This window comes from Podarcis liolepis, assembly GCF_965112155.1.
Source record: "Podarcis liolepis genome assembly, chromosome: 2".
Taxonomy (NCBI): domain Eukaryota; kingdom Metazoa; phylum Chordata; class Lepidosauria; order Squamata; family Lacertidae; genus Podarcis; species Podarcis liolepis.
In genome coordinates, this window is record NC_139555.1 from 81,749,066 (window position 1) to 81,766,243 (window position 17,178).

At 40.1% G+C, this 17,178-nt stretch overlaps 2 protein-coding genes across 6 annotated transcripts in view; one reads left to right on the forward strand and one right to left on the reverse strand.

Moving 5' to 3' along the window:
- CACNA2D3 (calcium voltage-gated channel auxiliary subunit alpha2delta 3) overlaps window positions 1-17,178 on the forward strand; it is a 482,706-nt gene that overhangs the window by 394,670 nt on the left and 70,858 nt on the right. The window lies entirely within an intron of this gene.
- On the reverse strand, window positions 1,106-15,491 carry LRTM1 (leucine rich repeats and transmembrane domains 1). Of its 2 annotated transcripts, none has more exons than XM_083489403.1 (3): window positions 14,842-15,491; window positions 12,281-12,877; window positions 1,106-7,605 (listed from the first exon to the last, which is right to left on the reverse strand). In XM_083489403.1, exons 1-3 carry the CDS (start codon window positions 14,846-14,848, stop codon window positions 7,169-7,171), a joined length of 1,041 nt encoding a protein of 346 aa, XP_083345529.1. In that variant the 5' UTR covers window positions 14,849-15,491; the 3' UTR covers window positions 1,106-7,168. The 2 variants fall into 2 exon arrangements, with proteins under 2 accessions (XP_083345529.1, XP_083345528.1); XM_083489402.1 differs by lacking the exon at window positions 14,842-15,491 and adding an exon at window positions 13,547-13,818.

Sequence of the window (17,178 nt, forward strand, 5' to 3'; positions counted from 1 at the left end):
CAGCTGCTGTAAGCCATTTGGGCATTTGATATGAATATTGGCAAAGCATCCCAAGGCCAATAAGCTTTACACACTCCTCCATGCAAGCAAGGCTTCCTTTACCCAAGTTATGCTCATAAACATTTGATTAGGGGTACTTGCCTTTGCGAGAGTCCCCCTTACATGGTCAAATGTTTACAACTTCTCTAGTTGGGCGCTTACTTTCTGGGAAAGCAATGCAGGTTTAGAGATTCCTTGCAGCTCTCAGGTGTGTTAAGGACTCCTGGTACATCCTTATTCTTGACCCCTCATGGCACTGAGGTGGGGATTTTGGCAGCATGGAACTTTCCCACTCTCAGTATACAGTGGTGAATACACCCAACATGTGGCTTAATTTATCAAGGCACACTTGTTGTTAAATAATTTTATTGCATGCTCTTATCACATATTATGTCCAAGCTAGGAATGTCCACTCCCACATAATTGTTTCAATCAGCGTGTTTATGATCTGTCACAGTTCTGCTGTTATTTGTCTCACTGTCTACTAGAGCAAATGTTTTTGAAATTAATTACATAATTAACCATTATTATTATTAAGTAATATCTCATCTTTCTCCCTGACAGGGACTCAGGTCGGCTTATTATTATGTTATCATATGTTACCATTGAATTGTTCCACACAATTCATTTCAGTGCAGAGGAAACAGAGGGCAAATTGCAGAGCAGTGGGGAGAACAATCAATTACATATCATTATGTATCCTTTGTGGGTTGAAAAGGATCACAACAGTGAATACTGATCATATTCTCTAGACTGAGTTGTATTCCGGGAATGGGATGGGTATGTTAATGTTGGTAATTTCTGTTCCACTTTCCATTTTTGCTGGAATTCTCTGACATCCCTAGCCCAACCACACAGCTTGAGGATCAATGCAGTCCTGATACACTTCCAGGACACACTGAAAGGATGTCTTTTATTTTTGCTTCAATGCATTTTTGCAATTTTTGGTTGTTTTAGAGAGCCCTCCCCACAGGGAAATGCAGCAATGAATGTCTTTGCAAGTCAGGAAAACTCTAATATGCGTCTAAGAAGATTATACAACTTTCAACCAATGAAGGAACACTTGCATATAATACATGTTTAGTGTTTCAGGATGTGCTAAAGTAACATTAGACTTTTTGAATGAGAAGCATTTTGAAGAGCAGGAGATGCCACTGAGCATTAATTGCACATTAGCAGATGCTCTGGTTATCTTTCACTGAAGATAGGATGCTGACCATGTGGTCTGAATGTCATCAAACACTTTCCTTTCATAATGGGAAAGGTTACAGCAAAAAATAGTTTATTATTAGATAAACTGGCTTGTGAGAAGAACAGGTGCTCTTCACCACAATATTAGTTACCGGTACTTGGAACTGTCCTCTGAGTTCTCTGAAATCTTTCTAACTCATTGGCTGCACAGAAGCTAAAACTCAGGGTCATAACCAAGTGGTTAAGTGTACTTAGGAACCTTTTGTGAGAGAGTTTGTAGAAGACTTAAGAAAAACAAACAAACAAACAAAGGTGAATAATCAGATTGCCACTATCAACATTTTTACTGGCATTCCAAAAGAATTTTAGAACACCAATGTTGATTCTTTCCCAAGTCGTATATGGATTAGGGGTGATCAGAAGGCAGACCAGGATGTGCTAGTAGACTCCCAGCTGTTTTATTTATTAAATTTATATCCCACCCTTCCTCCCAAAGGAGCCTAGCTGTTTAACAATAGCAACAACAAAACAGCAAATGAAGAAAGCTAATCAAGACTGGACTTTTGTGGGAAAGGTCTATGAAATCACTTTCTACTGAAGATATACGCTTAGAATGCGTTCAGAGCCACCCTGTTCAGAGCCATGCTGTTCTAATAGCATGTCCTTAACACCTAGCTCTGAAGTCTGCCTACTCCTGGTTTTATATGCTGTTGCTGGTTTTTCATTTCAATAGAGAAAATATGAAGAAGAGAAAGTCAGATGCCTTCTAGCTTTTGCTATCATGCTCACTATCTTTCTGAGGGTGTATCCTCTTTCTATGGCTATTTGAGATTTAATTATAGCAGTGAGGTATGTACCGCAAAGAAGTATCAGCTGCATTTAACAGGTGTCTTTTCGTTCACTGTTGCTGGTGTCCTCTTAACAAAAGGAAAATATTCTAGGGATGCCAACATACAGTTTTAAAGCACTGTAACCTGCTTAGTAGCTTCAAAATTCTATGTGTGCCCACCACATTCTCCAAGAAATACTGAAAACAGGATCCTAAAACTGAGAAGCCAGACTAGAGCTTTTTTAAAAAAACAAAAACCACACCATATTCTTTACTCTCAAATCTCTCTTTTCTTGAAGGCCTTCTTGCATTATTGATTTATTATCAACTTTGACACTAGTTTAGATAATCTATTTCTTCCAGTCTAAAATCTATTTTGATAGACTTTTCCAACAAAAACATGGAAAACAATTTCATTTACAAGCCTGAATAATCCTTTGCAACAATATCCACTCTATTGGAGATTTTCTTTGAGTGCTATGGCTTCAAGGGAAGTGTAAGGGGAAATGCAGTGCATCATAAACAAAATGGAGTCTATGCTACCTTTTTCAATCAAGAAATATATTTACTTGTTACTTCAGAATGCAACCCACTCAACATTGTAATCATTATATTACACATTGTCATCTGTAATGGGAAATGGGGAAAGTATCAGAAACATGTTGCCCATTCCACTCCAGTATTGGAACTTTCTGTAGAAGCTGAAGAAGTGAGCCATAGATCAGAAAATTCAATGGGACCCCATTGACTGCATAGTAAAATAACTATAACTTTTCGAAAATGATGGAATTTGCAGGTGTATTAGCTGCTAGTGAGTGGGTGACACCTGCAATATTTCAGACAAAAGAATATTAAAGAATATTTTGTGTAGTCACCTTTACTTTTCCATTTTAGGGTATACCTATAGCTTATTTTCTTTGCAAATGAGGGGATGAAGTCTGCCAAAATTCCACACAAATTAGTGCAACAGGGCTTGTGTACAGACTCCTAGAAGCCAAGGCACTTTGACCTGCCCCCCAATGTATTTTTTGAGGGAGCCAGAGCCCCCACTGTTCAGAGGGTGGAGCTGGGCATGGTGCAGCTCTCCCATGTTTTCTGGAGCAATTTGAATAAAAATAGCATACTTCATAGAGGTACCTGAAAATAAATAACCTTCTACATAGGATAGATGCAAGAATTAGGAAGTATGCTGAATGATAAACTGTTTGAGACTTGTGTGTTTTCTGCTCGGTTGGCACCAGCTGAAAAGCTGAGTTCTTTCTACATCCCTTCCAGAAGCACTGAGATTGAAAGTTTTTTAAAAAGAGCCCTGGTAAAGCTATTCACTGGTTGGAAGCTAGAGGTGTCTATCAAGAACTATAGCAATTCTTTTTCCTCCCCACTCCCCACATCCCCAGTCCTTAAAAATAGAGCTTAGGGGTAATATCCTAGTCTCTGTTTGTCTGGGTTGTCTGAATGCCCAACCTAGCTGAAACATAATAAACCTAAATGATGCAGGCTAAAACTAGACATGATTATCACAATTAATGTGCTACTTTTTTGTAATGTAAATAGCAGCTGTGGAGGAGTTCAACTCTTTCTTCACACAATCCTGACAGAAATCTCAGTGAGACTACTTTTTGGATTTCAAGGGAAAATCAAATTGGAGACTTCACTTGGAAAAAATATATCTTCCAAGAGGTGATTTTTGTCAGGACTTCGGTTGTGTCTGAAAGAGAGTTAAACAAGGCTGATCAGGCTTCCCCATGACTGCTATTTGCATAGCAAATATGTGCATATCAATTGCATTCACAATCAGTATCACATCTGGTTTGCTCCTGAATCTCTATGTTTTCTCCCTGGGGAATGGTGGATGTCTCTTTAATATTGTGTTATACCACACTCCTCATGGCAGCCATTTTATGCTATGCCATGGGCCCTTGGCAGCTATTTTGTAACTGGCATCCCCAGTGCCCTCAAAATGTGCCCACTAGTATAAAAAAATTGGTGATCTCTGGTATATAAATGGCATGAGAACATAATCTTTATCTAATCACAGTTAAAAATTACAAATGAACAACAAGTCTGTTCATACTATATAGCTTCTGGAACCAAAATGGCATAGGCAACTTCTCTTGGAAAGATGTTAAAGGAATAACAACCATAAAATGTTTCTAAATTGGATATAAAATAAAATGTATTTCCATTCTAAGTTTCAGATTCTAGAAAACTGCTTTTGATATTTTTATTTGAGACATAAAATTAAATGAGCCCATGCAGATAATTTCAGTATTTAGGAGCAGATGTTCACACCAGTGCTTTGCAAATTAAGGGCATTCCAGTAGGGATTCCTGCTATTTGGTACCCAATGAGTATCTAAAAATAACTTGCAATGCATTTGAAAATTACTTGCAAGCATTTGTGGAAGATAATTTGTGGTTCTTATATAGCAAATGGTGCCTTTCATTTAACTACATTAGGCATAAAATGCCCCAAGTTGCAAAACGCTAGCTTTGCATTTGTTAATTTAAATGATTAGATCTATATTTTTCCATGTCTAAAATGTCTGCCGGCATCAGCAGTGTTAGTAAGCATGTTGCTGCAACTAGTTGTTTGTGGACTAAAATGCTACACATAGGCTTAAAGGTAAAGGTAAAGGGACCCCTGACCTTAGGTCCAGTCGCGAACGACTCTGGGGTTGCGGTGTTCATCTCGCTTTACTGGCCGAGGGAGCCGGCGTACTGCTTCCGGGTCATGTGGCCAGCATGACTAAGCCGCTTCTGGCGAACCAGAGCAGCGCACAGAAACGCCATTTACCTTCCTGCTGGAGCGGTACCTATTTATCTACTTGCACTTTGACGTGCTTTCGAACTGCTAGGTTGGCAGGAGCAGGGACTGAGCAACGGGAGCTCACCTCATCGCGGGGATTCGAACCACGACCTTTCGATCGGAACACATTAAATATTTCTATATAATGTAATGTGCAGATGATTTTAAATGTACAAAGTCAAAAAGGGCACACTGATGCTCGGAGTGGGAGTACTGTGACGGGGACACACAAAATGAGTCACAGGTACTCCAGAGCTGGGATGCAGTAGGCTGCGCCTTCATTGCTATTGTATAGACATGTAGCCGATTTGGCAACTCCAAGACTGCGACCAAGTGAGGTGAGATGCATCTTGGTGCTTATGCTGATAAGACCAGCCTTGAGAGAGATAACAGCCTCACGCTGAACTCTGCTTTGCTACACTACCCTTTAGGCCCTCCTTCTCCAGGGAGGAGTGGTGCTGCTGGTATAAAAACTTAAATGGGTTCTCCCTCCTTTTGTTTTACCCTCACAACAACTCAGTGACGTAGGTTAGGTGAAGAAACAGAATCTGGCCTAAGTTAGGATTGCCGTACATCTGGAATTTCCTGGACATATCCTGAATATTGCAGTCGGCAGCAGTGTCTGGGTGGAAATTGGTAAAATGTCTGGGAAAATCCGGATGTACAGCAGCCCATGTCAGCAGTGCCATTTTTGCCAATTTTCCATAAAAATAGCTCAAAATCGGCTCTCTCTTTTTGCCAAAAAAGCCCAACAACTTTAGTCAAAACTTTGTCCCCCCGCCCAAAAAAAACCGTCTGAATTTTCACTGCTTGAAAAATGGCAAACCTACCTAAGGGCACCGAGCAAACTTCATGGCTGAGTGGATGTGTCAAATCATTTTGGCTCAAAAAAGAAAAAGGAAAAAAATGTTATTGTTGCTGGATCAGGCCTATGGGTCTATCTAGCCTACCATCCAGTGATTGCAGTGGCCAACCAGATGCCTATGGGAAGCCCACGAGCAGGATTTGAGTGGAAGAGCACCTGTGGTTTCCAGAAGTTGCTATTCTGAAGCATTGCTGCCTCCTCCCATCAAACTTGCTTTTTCCCACCACTGTTGCAATAACTTCATCAAGCCATGTATTATGATCCCAAGGTCTCAGTCCTGGTCTGTCACCACCAGTTCAGACTCCATGAGTGTATTTGTTGGGGTATTAATAAATGACCACAACAAATGAATACTGGGGTTTGAACTATTTAAATCTTGAATTTATCCAAGCACGAGTATCTGAACAGAATTGCTATGAATCTTAAATCACTTTTTACTCCCTCCACTTAACATAGTATTAGAGCCCTAAGATCAGCACATGAGAGAACTACAGCAGGGGTCAGCAAACGTTTTCAGCAGGGGGCCGGACCACTGTCCCTGAGACTTTGTGGAGGGCCAGACTATATTTTTTGGGGGGTGGGGAATGAATGAATTCCTATGCCCCACAAATAACCCAGAGATGCATTTTAAATAAAAGCACACGTTCTACTCATGTAAAAACACGCTGATTCCTGGACCATCCGCAGGCCGGATTTAGAAGGCAATTGGGCCAGATCCAGCCCCTGGGCCTTAGTTTGGCTACCCATGACCTACAATAACACACCTTGTTTGCAACTAATGAAACTTGAGTTATTTGTGTAGTTTAGTATTGGCATTGGCAGAGGTGGATTTAGGGCAGCACAACTGGTTCTGCTGCACTGGGCATCTAGACTAGGGGGCACCAGACCTATGACATATTGAATTGAGCAGAAAGGAAGATGAGAGGTGGAGGAGTACCGAATTTTGGCCTGGCACGTGGCGCTGCTGAAATTTGAAAGTCGTCTCTGGCATTGGAGGACTGTAGGGCTATTGTACCTTTAACTGGTATGTGGCAGGTAGATATTAAATAGAGTAAGCCTTTTGGAGTATAGAACTACAATTAGGGGGAAAGCTTCACTGGTTGACATTCCATCTGTTGGACAACTTATTACTGGCTTTATTTTTGGCATTCCACCTCCACCTGCAAAAGAGGGTACAAATCTGCACGTGACATTTGAATATACTTTGTTACGCAAATGTGTGTCTTTGGCAAGTGCAGCCGATTGCCCAATCTACATATGGTATACCAGTGGCCAGAAAAATATTGTTGGCACATCTGTAGTTATATGCAAACAGTTTTGAATGTGGAAAATCAAAATGTAAGAGTAACTAATAAATCAGCCATATTCCGACTCTACTCAGCTTGTTGGGCAAGGGGAGTAGTATATGTTTCTGAAAGCCCATAGCAATCAGTAACTCAAGCCAATGACCTCTCAAACGACTCTTTTTCCTCAAGACTCCTTTTCTCCTTGCCAGAGGAGTTCTTTTCACGGTGGTACTTTGCGGTGATTGCAGCATAAGCACAGCCATACACAGCGGCAGCCAACATCATGAGACATACAATCCCACAGACCACTCCAGTTATTACTACAGTGGCAATTGCATGACGCAAGCTAACGGGTCGTGGCTTTGGTTTCGGTTCACAGTGTGACCGGCTGCTGTCTCCTCCGTGTTCATTGTGATGGGCGAGCTTTGGAGAACTTTTGTGCTCAGAAGTATAGTGAAGAGCATTGGCCTGGTGGACATCGGAAGCTGTAGGAGGGCAGATTCCATACAATTCATAAGGAATTCTCAGGAGGTCTTTTCCCTTCCGATGATCAGGCGCTGAGCAGATGATACTGTCACTAATTCCTCCTGAAAAGAAGGAGCATTTGTCAAGCTCTTGCTCACTCAGAAGAACCAACCAAACACCCACTAACAAATATAATGAAGAAACTGATTTTTCTCCTGTATAAAAATGACAACCATCTTCTATGCTAGTTGGTTTACAGTTAAATTACAACAATGGAAAAACCTCATATTAGTGTGTGGTTTTGCTAGTCATTTGTGAAAATTAAGCTTTCCTTTCATTCATAGATGCTATTGGAAAACAGTCCAACCAAGGAAAACAAATGGTCGTAATAAGGTTGCAAATGGGGGGGAATACACCATTGGCTTGAAGCCCAACATAACCGTGATTAAAGCCAACATGGAGGAAGTTTAAAATGGCCACCATATAGTAACAGTGTTTTGGAAACCATGGTTAAATAGATGCTGAGCAGAGACAAAAGCAAATTAGGTCCTATTTTAATGTGAGAATGATCAGATGTTTTCCATTCAGTGTCAGAGAGTTGGCCTGATCTGAGTGATGGCATGTCACAAAACAACAATTGTTGTGAAGGAAGTGAAAGGTCTGAGACCAAGAGGGTCTATGTGCTTTTGGTGGAAATTGAGAGCAGAGACAAAGAGCTCAGGAAGCAAAGAGGCTGAGGGAAGTTTCAGTAGGAAGACAAACCAGGAGATAGGACCAGGACGTAGGGGCCCAGAAGATACAATGGCTAAAGAAGAGAGACTAAACAGAGATGGACTGAGGGTAGGAGATAGTTAATGGGTAGGAAATACTACACTTTCTTTGACTGCACTTTATATTTAAACAACTGTATGTATAAGATCGCAGAGAAATTAGTTTTGGATTGACTTTACATTGGTTTGTAGGGTTCTGGTTTCTTTTTCCAGGGACAAAAATGTTATCACACATGTCTTCAATCACTTGAGGAGTGAATTTCAGTCTGAGCATACAAAGGGGTGGGTGGGAAGAATCTCCTATTTTTTCCATTTTATTGTTTCTGTTTATAAGTATACATATAGGTATAAAATGAAGTGAGCAAAAAGTATGGACACAGAAGTTACAGATATAAAAGTTATATAGTAGTAAAATTGATGTAATATGTCTGTTGCGTTTTGCTATCCCAAGAGTTATTGAATGTGAGCCATTTTTCAACAAATCTGCTTTCTGTCTGCCTTCTTTAACTTGTATATAAAAGGCCCTCCTTGCATATTCAAACAATGTTCGCTCCCATTCTCTCAGACTTGGAATTTAGTCAGATCTGCAGTACTTTGTATGTAGAATTCATGCTGCCATGACTGTAAGATTTTATGTGATTTTTGTTTTTAAAAATGCTATGATGCCCTTCAGTGTAATATAAATATTCTCAGAGCTCACTCCTATGCATGTTTTTTTCAGGACGAAGGCACACTAAGTTCAGTGGAACTCACTCCCAATAAAGTGTGCATAGGATTGCACCCCAAGATTCTTACCAGAGAGTAAACACCATTGAGCTGAATGGGATTTAATTTTGATTGCTTAGGATTGTTCTGTACAACTGCAGCCCTAAATGCATTATGTAGGAGTTGAACTTAGTGGAAATTACTTGTGCATTAAAATTGATACGATTGGGCTGCAATTTACTGCATGTTGATGGGATTAGGTAGGAAAGAATAATGGAGACTCAAAATTCAGTCATAATCTTGTAAGAAGATTATGCCGTTGTCCAGCAAATAATTACAATAGGATTGTCCACCACAACTGCTGATGAATGGCTTGGAAAAAATAGAAGAATCATATAAGGCTGTAATTCCATGCACAGTAGCCTGGAAATAAGCCCAATTGGACTCACTGTAATGTTCATCTGAGTAGAACATGCACAACAGCGGTGGGGAGGATCTTTTTGTTGGGATACTGCCGGGAAGATGGGGGAATCAGGCAGACATCAGGCAGGCCCCCAGCTGGCTCCAGCCACCAGCCACCAGCCAGTCTCCCTTGGAACAGCATCAATTAGCGACACGAGCCTCAGATACACTTAGAGACCCATGCACTCTATCAGCAGAGTGCGTAAATCTTCTCACAGCAGAAGAGGCGGACAGAGAAATATGTAAGCATAATGTCCAGCATTTTATTCAGCATAGTTCAGGAACAGAGGAAAACATGTCTGCTTCCCTTCGTCTCCAGCAGTAACACAAAAGCTATAAACAAACAGAAGTTCCCAGCAAGTGCTGGAAGTAAACAGGCATGTGACATACAATAGTCAAGGGAACCTTTTAAGGTGGAACGGAACTATATCCTAACACTTTTTCACTCCATGGGTGAGATCCTTATCAGGTTCTGCCTCATGGGCCAAATTTGACAGGTGGGCAGTGTGGCTGTTTTGTATTCTGACAATGGGTTGTTAATGTTGCCAGAAAGATGCCATGTGATTAAATTGTATTTCCTGGGACAAAAATATAGCTTCTCCCACAAGCAGAAAGGTTCCTCCTTTGAAACACTGCTTACCACATTTTGTAGTAAGTGAAGGACTACATATTATTATATAGCTCCCCCCCATCCCCACTGTCCTCCATTGCATCCATCCTCAGCAATTATCTAACTGCACAACTGGACATTTGCACACCAAGCTAAAACTTTTTGTTCTAGTGTACCTTTAGCATAGGTAATATTCAGATTGTTATGCTGTTTTACTTGTGTGTGTGGGGGGGGGTTAAGGTGGACATTTCATTCTTCTTACGTGTGTGTGTGTGTGTGTGTGTGTGTGTGTGTGTGCCCATCCATCCATTTGGGGGATATAAAGGTAGGGCAGATTATTTAGTGGATCTGGGAGAGGATTGGGCATCATTAACACAGGATATATCAGTTTGCTTTATGTAAGTCTTACAAGAAAACTGCTAGTGAAATGAAAAATTGCTGGTGGAATATACAACATGTGCTTTTCCCAGATAGCATTGATAGTAACTTGATTTCTATTCATGTTACAAATGTATTGCAGATTAGAACAGTGCAAAGATGGGGAAAGCAAAAAAGGCTCTTAATTTGTCTTGGAAAGCTTATTTCCCTGAGATAAATTTATGAAATTATTCTACAAACAACAGTTAAGTTATATTCATTCATTATGTTCTTTTGCTTACAAGAAGATGTTTGTATGGAGCATGACTCCAGCAATATATCCTAGGAAGGAAAGAAATTACTTAGTAATATTTTAACCGTTCAAGGCTCTTGGAAAGTGATGACCACCTTGGGAGTATATTTTATCCAGTACTCAAATTCTGAAATAATAATATTTTTATTATTTATACCCCACCCATCAGGCTGGGTTCCCCCAGGAAAAGCAGGAAGTGTAAAGAAACCCACAAGCTCCATTCCCCAATTCTCTCTTCTACATTTTAGCTTAATCGTGATCTCATGTAGTCATTTCAAAGCAGTAGCTAAGGTGTCCATCACAGAAGGTAAGAAGGCTGGACTCCTCTAGTTTCATTCCTCAGCCTGCTAACTAGGAAGTTTACTTCTGAATAAATATTTTGAGTACAGAATTGCATGATGTATTGTTCCATGATCAATATATCTGCTCTTACTACTAGTTTGAAACTATGCTGAATTTTGGAAATATGACAGCAGTGTCTCCACTTGTTTCCTTTATTTGTGTTAGAAGTGGTTGAATTGATTGAGTTGAAATATGTGTATTGAATTCCAACTATATGAATTGCTTCACATAAAACATCCTGAAGTGATTCAACAATGAAAACATCAGCAATACACACATTTATAACATTTCAAGGACAAAAGAGCCTGCTGATCAGGGCAATGCCCATCTAGTCCAGCATCCTGTTCTCACAGTGGCCAACCAGATGCCTCTGAGAAACCTGCAAGCATAGCATGAGCACAAGAACTGTGGTTTCCAGCAACTGGTATTCAGAAGCATTGATAGTCTTATCATCCATGAATTCATTTAATTCAGTACAAATTGGGATAAAAACCAATGAACTGATGTTAGTTGTTGATCAATGTAGGTACAAAGCTCTCTCTCAAGATTCTAAAACTTAAGGTCACCTAAAGACACTGATATGAAATGACAAATAAATAAATTGCTGCCATGATGGCCCCTGGCCCCATGTTTACAAGAAAGGTATAGTTTACAGAAAAGGTCCCAATACTAGCTGCTGGGGGACAAACAACTGTTCAGAAACATCAGAAAAGCACCTAGCAGGTCACCATTACCAACAAAAGATCAGGGTCAACAGATATTTCGCCTGATCCAGCAAGGCTCTTACGTTGTGGCTTCAGTATATATAACATAAGTGAATGGTCCAGACTTCCCAACATGCTCTTACAGTGTGCGAGTAGCTGCCTTGTCAACAATTTGTTAAAGCCATGTATGTACTACTAAACGTAATATGAACCCTCTCAATAAGCAGAAGTCATAGTAACTGCTGTATAGAGTTAAGAATGTTGTAACGTATGATATAGGCAACCCTAACCATCATCACTTATTGCTATATTTAAACCTTGTTACACAGTATCAAGTGTAGGAAGTGTATAGGCTATACAGTAAATTCTACATCAGGAAGTCATCCATACTCAGCGACTCCCCCCACCAAATCCATTTTCCATGTTATTAGATGCTCCCTTGAATTAAAACTTCAATAAATAGTGAAGGTGAGATATGTCTTAATGACATTTGCTGGATATACAGTATATATGTAACAGAGAAAAATTACTTACCTCTATATAAAAAACTTTCCAGCCACAGTTTAAGGCCAAAGACTTGACAATTGCATTGCCAGAAGTTACCCTTAAACAGAACAACTTTCAGGTTTGGGAGCGATTCCAACAGAAGTCTGTCTACTTTCTGAAGTTTATTATGTTTCATAGACAATAAAGTTATGTTCCCTGTATTTTTTCCCAGAGTTCTGGGCATACTTAATATATTGTTGGAGGATAAATCCAGCTCTTTTAGGCGTGAAAGCGAACTAAAAGTTTTGTTGTCTACATATTCAATGAAGTTCTTCGTTAGGTTTAGTATCTGTAGATGTTGCAGTTCTTTGAATGTGCCAGGCAACAGACCCGTGATAGAGTTATTAGATAAATCCAGGATTTTGAGGGCCAGAGTGTCAACAAAAGCACTTTGACTGATTTTCTGAATGCGATTATTTGACAACAGCAATATTTGAGTTTCAGCAGGTAAGTGTGAAGGAACTTCAACAAGCCCTCGATTCCTGCAGTCCACTGTCTTTAAAAAGTGATTACACAGACATTTTGGAGGACAGCCACTCAGCACATCTGTTAGCAAGATGACACTTGAAATCAAAAGCAACGAACCTGTGCAATAAGAAAAGAAGTATCAGTGTTACATTCTGCATCTTGTGATGGCAGTTAGTTTATTGAAGATATGTACAGAGTAAGTTTGCATATTTGAATAGCAGGATGAACTGTAGTTATAGTCATAAAATCTTCACGTCATGCATATCAGCAATTTTCTCAAATATACAGTATCTAAATGAACCAAGTTTCCATGGGTTGTTGCCAATGCTAGTCCTACTCAAAGTAGACCAATTGAAATTAATGACCACAGATAGTTTAGATCCATTAAATTCAAAGGGCTAACTCAAAGCTTTGCTGGGGAGAATCCTAAAACTTTGTCAGAAGTGAAAATGTGCCCTATGAATTTTACACCCAGCATAGTAAATGAATTCCACTGACAGCATGGAGGGAGCTAGAAAACATTCAATAGACTATTTTCAGTGGAGCGTAATTGTAATTTTATTTTTATCAGTATTAATGGTTTGGTTAAGCCTCATAATAAAACAGCAGGTCCAACTGTTGCTTAAGGAATTTGTCATCCATGTTACTTATTCACTGATGAGCCTCGCATTGGCTGCTCCCTGGGAGACACTAAGACCATGGTTATGGAAAACACTTAAACCAGTGGTTAACTTTAAGACTATGAGTGGCCTCGTTTACTTCAGCAAGTCTTTCTCAACTTCTTACATTTCATCATGTGATCTGTAGTCACCCCGATCTACAGCATTCTTAACCGTTTAGAAATTTTCCAGCCTTCTAGAGCTTCCTTGCTATGTTCTATGAATTCCTTTTCAGCGGCTCACCAGCTTGCACATTGAAATGAATGAGATAGCCAACATGCATTAGAGATCTAGACAATATGCACATTTGAGTGAACTGAGTCCGGTGTGTTGAGCAAGTGTCTGGGATGCTTTTCTGGATCAAACATCACAAAAATAAAACCAGAGGGTTGTATCCAATGCTAGTCCTATTCTCAACAGATCCATGCAAGTGAATAGACCCGACAAAGTTTCATTAATTTCAGTGAGTCTGCTACTTTTTTGTACTGTACGCTGTACAATAACTAGTAACTCTTATTTGAAGAAATGTTCTTAAATGTCTCTATTGCTGTTATTATCTATAGTTCTATTAATTCTATTACCAATATTTCATATTATGGTTCACTTGTTCGTGTCTATAATCCATAAGCATTCTCTAGTATCTTAAATGTCTCCCTTCTTTGAAACAGTGAATGAAGTTCACACAGTTCCTTACAATGGCACAAACAATATAATGAGTACTATTTTTTATAAATAATATTTCTCAGACAGCATTCTTTGTATGCACACAGTAAAAGCAATCATATACCAGGCAATGATAGCTAAGAGCCATATGTCCAGATTGATAAAAGCTTTCTGTCTCCTTTCATGAATGGTCCCTGAGGCAGATCAGTAGTATCTCTTATTTCTAAGCAGGAGTCTTAAGGGCTTGAGTCTTGTGTACATTTATTTTGGGGTAAATCCCAATGAAATCAGAGGGACTTTCCACCTGGCAAACATGCACAAGGTTTAGCTTCAAGTCAAATAGTATTGAAATATTCAGGAAAAGTCGCTGAATGTAGAACTTAAATTTCCTAAAAGATACAGATATTTAAGAGCCTTTGATTTCATAATGAAGCATGTTAGCCTTCATATGAAGCCATTCACTTTCTGAGATAACAGTTTATCTTGTACATAATTTCTCAAACTTCATTGCCAAAAATAGTGTTTGAAGTCCCCCTACAAATATTTGAACTGACCCTACAAATGTCTGATTACGGTTTCTGAATGTTGCATTCATATAAGGAAGATAGGAGATGCATTTTGAATCAGCATGCTTAGCATGCAACAATTTCCTTGAGTCCACAAAAAAATGTGGTTTATTGATTTGTCTGGATTTTAAAGCATAGTTTATTTGCAAAGTAATATCCCTTCACAATACATCTACATAAAAGTATATCTTACCTTTCATGGCTGTTCTCTTGTTGAGCTTGCAGGTCTCAGTTCACGTTTTATATGAAGCAATAACTCTCTGTAGCAAAGTTGCTTCACTGCTGCATATGCATTATTGCACTTATTCAGCAAACACAACTGTAGCTGCCATAGGACCTCCAGCTAATCACAGCTTTATAAATGCTGGTTAGTTCCCCCACCCCATTCAATCATGTTTCTTTTCAGATTCATTGACTGCTCGTTTGTTACCCACAGAGATTTCCTATGCCTCTCTTATTAAATCAACAGGCCTTGCAGAGTGTCTGTCAACTTGTGCTAGACAGCTGCAACACAGAAATCATGACCTAATAGCCTAGCCTTTTCAATTATTTAATCTACCTCAAATCCAAGGCACAAAAATAAAGCTGACTTTTTAAATCCCATGTAGTTCTTGATTTCTGTTGGATTGTTAGCCATGCTTTGTCAATCCGTTCAAAATCAGATGACTCTGAACTTGCGTTCCCGCCGTCCTTGGCTGTGATTGGAGGCAATGGGGTGTGTAATCTCAGTACGGGGAGGCCTTCATCTTGATTACATGGTTTTGACCGTGCACTTGTTTACTGTTCTGGGGCTTATACTTTAGATTTCCCTAGGGATTAGCCGTGCTGACAGGATTTTATTGTAAAGGGGGAAAACAAATTTTTGTGTTTCTCTTTTTGAAGAAGAAAAAAATGCCCAAGAACTTCAGACATTCAAAATATGAGTCCTCTCTTTTTCCCCCAAACAAGAATGAACAACCTTAACTGATATATGGATTAGCTTTATGCTGCAGTTGTGGGTATAGTGACTTGTGCCACTGCTGCCGAACATACCTGACATAACTCATCATCGCTTTCACTTATGAGGTTAGGTTGCCATTGAGGGAACAGGAGGAAAACACCCTCCTTCTTCCTCCTAACTCCCTACCAAACCTCTGAATAAGTGCTTGGGTCACATAAAGAAGAGGAGCAGCTCCTAATACAAAAATGCTAGAAACAGTTTCTCCACTGGTGAATGGGGTGGGGTTGGGTGCCCAAAGGGCTCTCAAGGTGTGGGCTGGGAAGAATTGTGGCCCAATGGATCCAGTCATTTCTCTTAATTCTTAATATAATACTTCCTTCTACAGTCCCACAACTTCACGTTTCCAGTGAAATCTGGCTGCCCTTTTCACAGAAGATTCAGCAGAGTGCTAAAATGAAACTGATACTTACATAACGGGTGTGTTTTATAGGAGATTTGCCTGGACCTGCAAGGTCCATTAGTCTTCCCTAATTCACCAGATGTAAAATTCACAGTCCACCATACTCTACTCTAAGGAAATGAAAAGTGAAAGGGGGAAATAATTTTTTTTAAAAAATCCTGATTGGCTGGCTATCTGCTTGGCCAATCAGAAGTGGGTAAGGGCCTAGCACTCCTTTTTGCATTTCCTTGGAGCAGTCCTGGTGTGTTTCTGGTGGGAGAGGGTGATCGTTGAGGCTCCCATTTTGACCAGTAGAGCCCGCAATCCAGAGCCCCTTGGTCAGGTAAGTGCAGCGGTGGGGTGGCAATGGGTAGGGCTGAGCAAGCCGGAGCTGCTTGTTGCTGCCACCATTGCTGGGCCCAGGGTGCAGGGTGCAATCTACCCCAGTGCCTAGTAGATCAGGGCCTTCAGATGCTTTACTCTACTGAAATGGACTGAGTGGTCTGAGCAGGGAATCTATCAAACACACCCTTTGCAGGTCTCCCATTTATTTCCTTGTCTGCGGAATGGTGCAGCAATAAAACTGCTACCACATTTGCAAAGCTAAGCAGGGTCTGGTATGGTTTCAAGCTGGATGGGAGACTGTGTGTTGAGATTCCTGCACTGCAGGGGGTTGGACTAGATGACCCTCAGGGTCGCTTCCAACTGTACAATTCTATGACTCTATAATGGTTCTAGTCTGGATTATTGCAAAACACAATTAGAAACTATTGGTAGCTAATTAAGATATAGTTTATATTTTAGTATTTCAGAGCTGATAGAAAGACTAGTCACCAATACTGCATGCACTTCCATCAGAAAAATTTCTGTTGTCCCTCCTCTTTTCTCTGAGGTGCTGCATCTGGTACCAGATCTGATGACGCTAAGGGAAAGTGGGCCAAGCTGAACATGGGCTGGGACATTGCATTCACTCAATATGATTTCTCATCCAAATGTTTGTTCTGCTATTGTAGCATCTGCTAGAGTTTAGCTCATAATGCTCTTGACGAGTGATATGTTGCGAACACTGAAGGGCAAATGACTCTGCTGGAATCCTGTGAATGTAGATTGTGCGGCACTCAAGCTGGGCTTCAAACCCCCGTTTCCTAAAA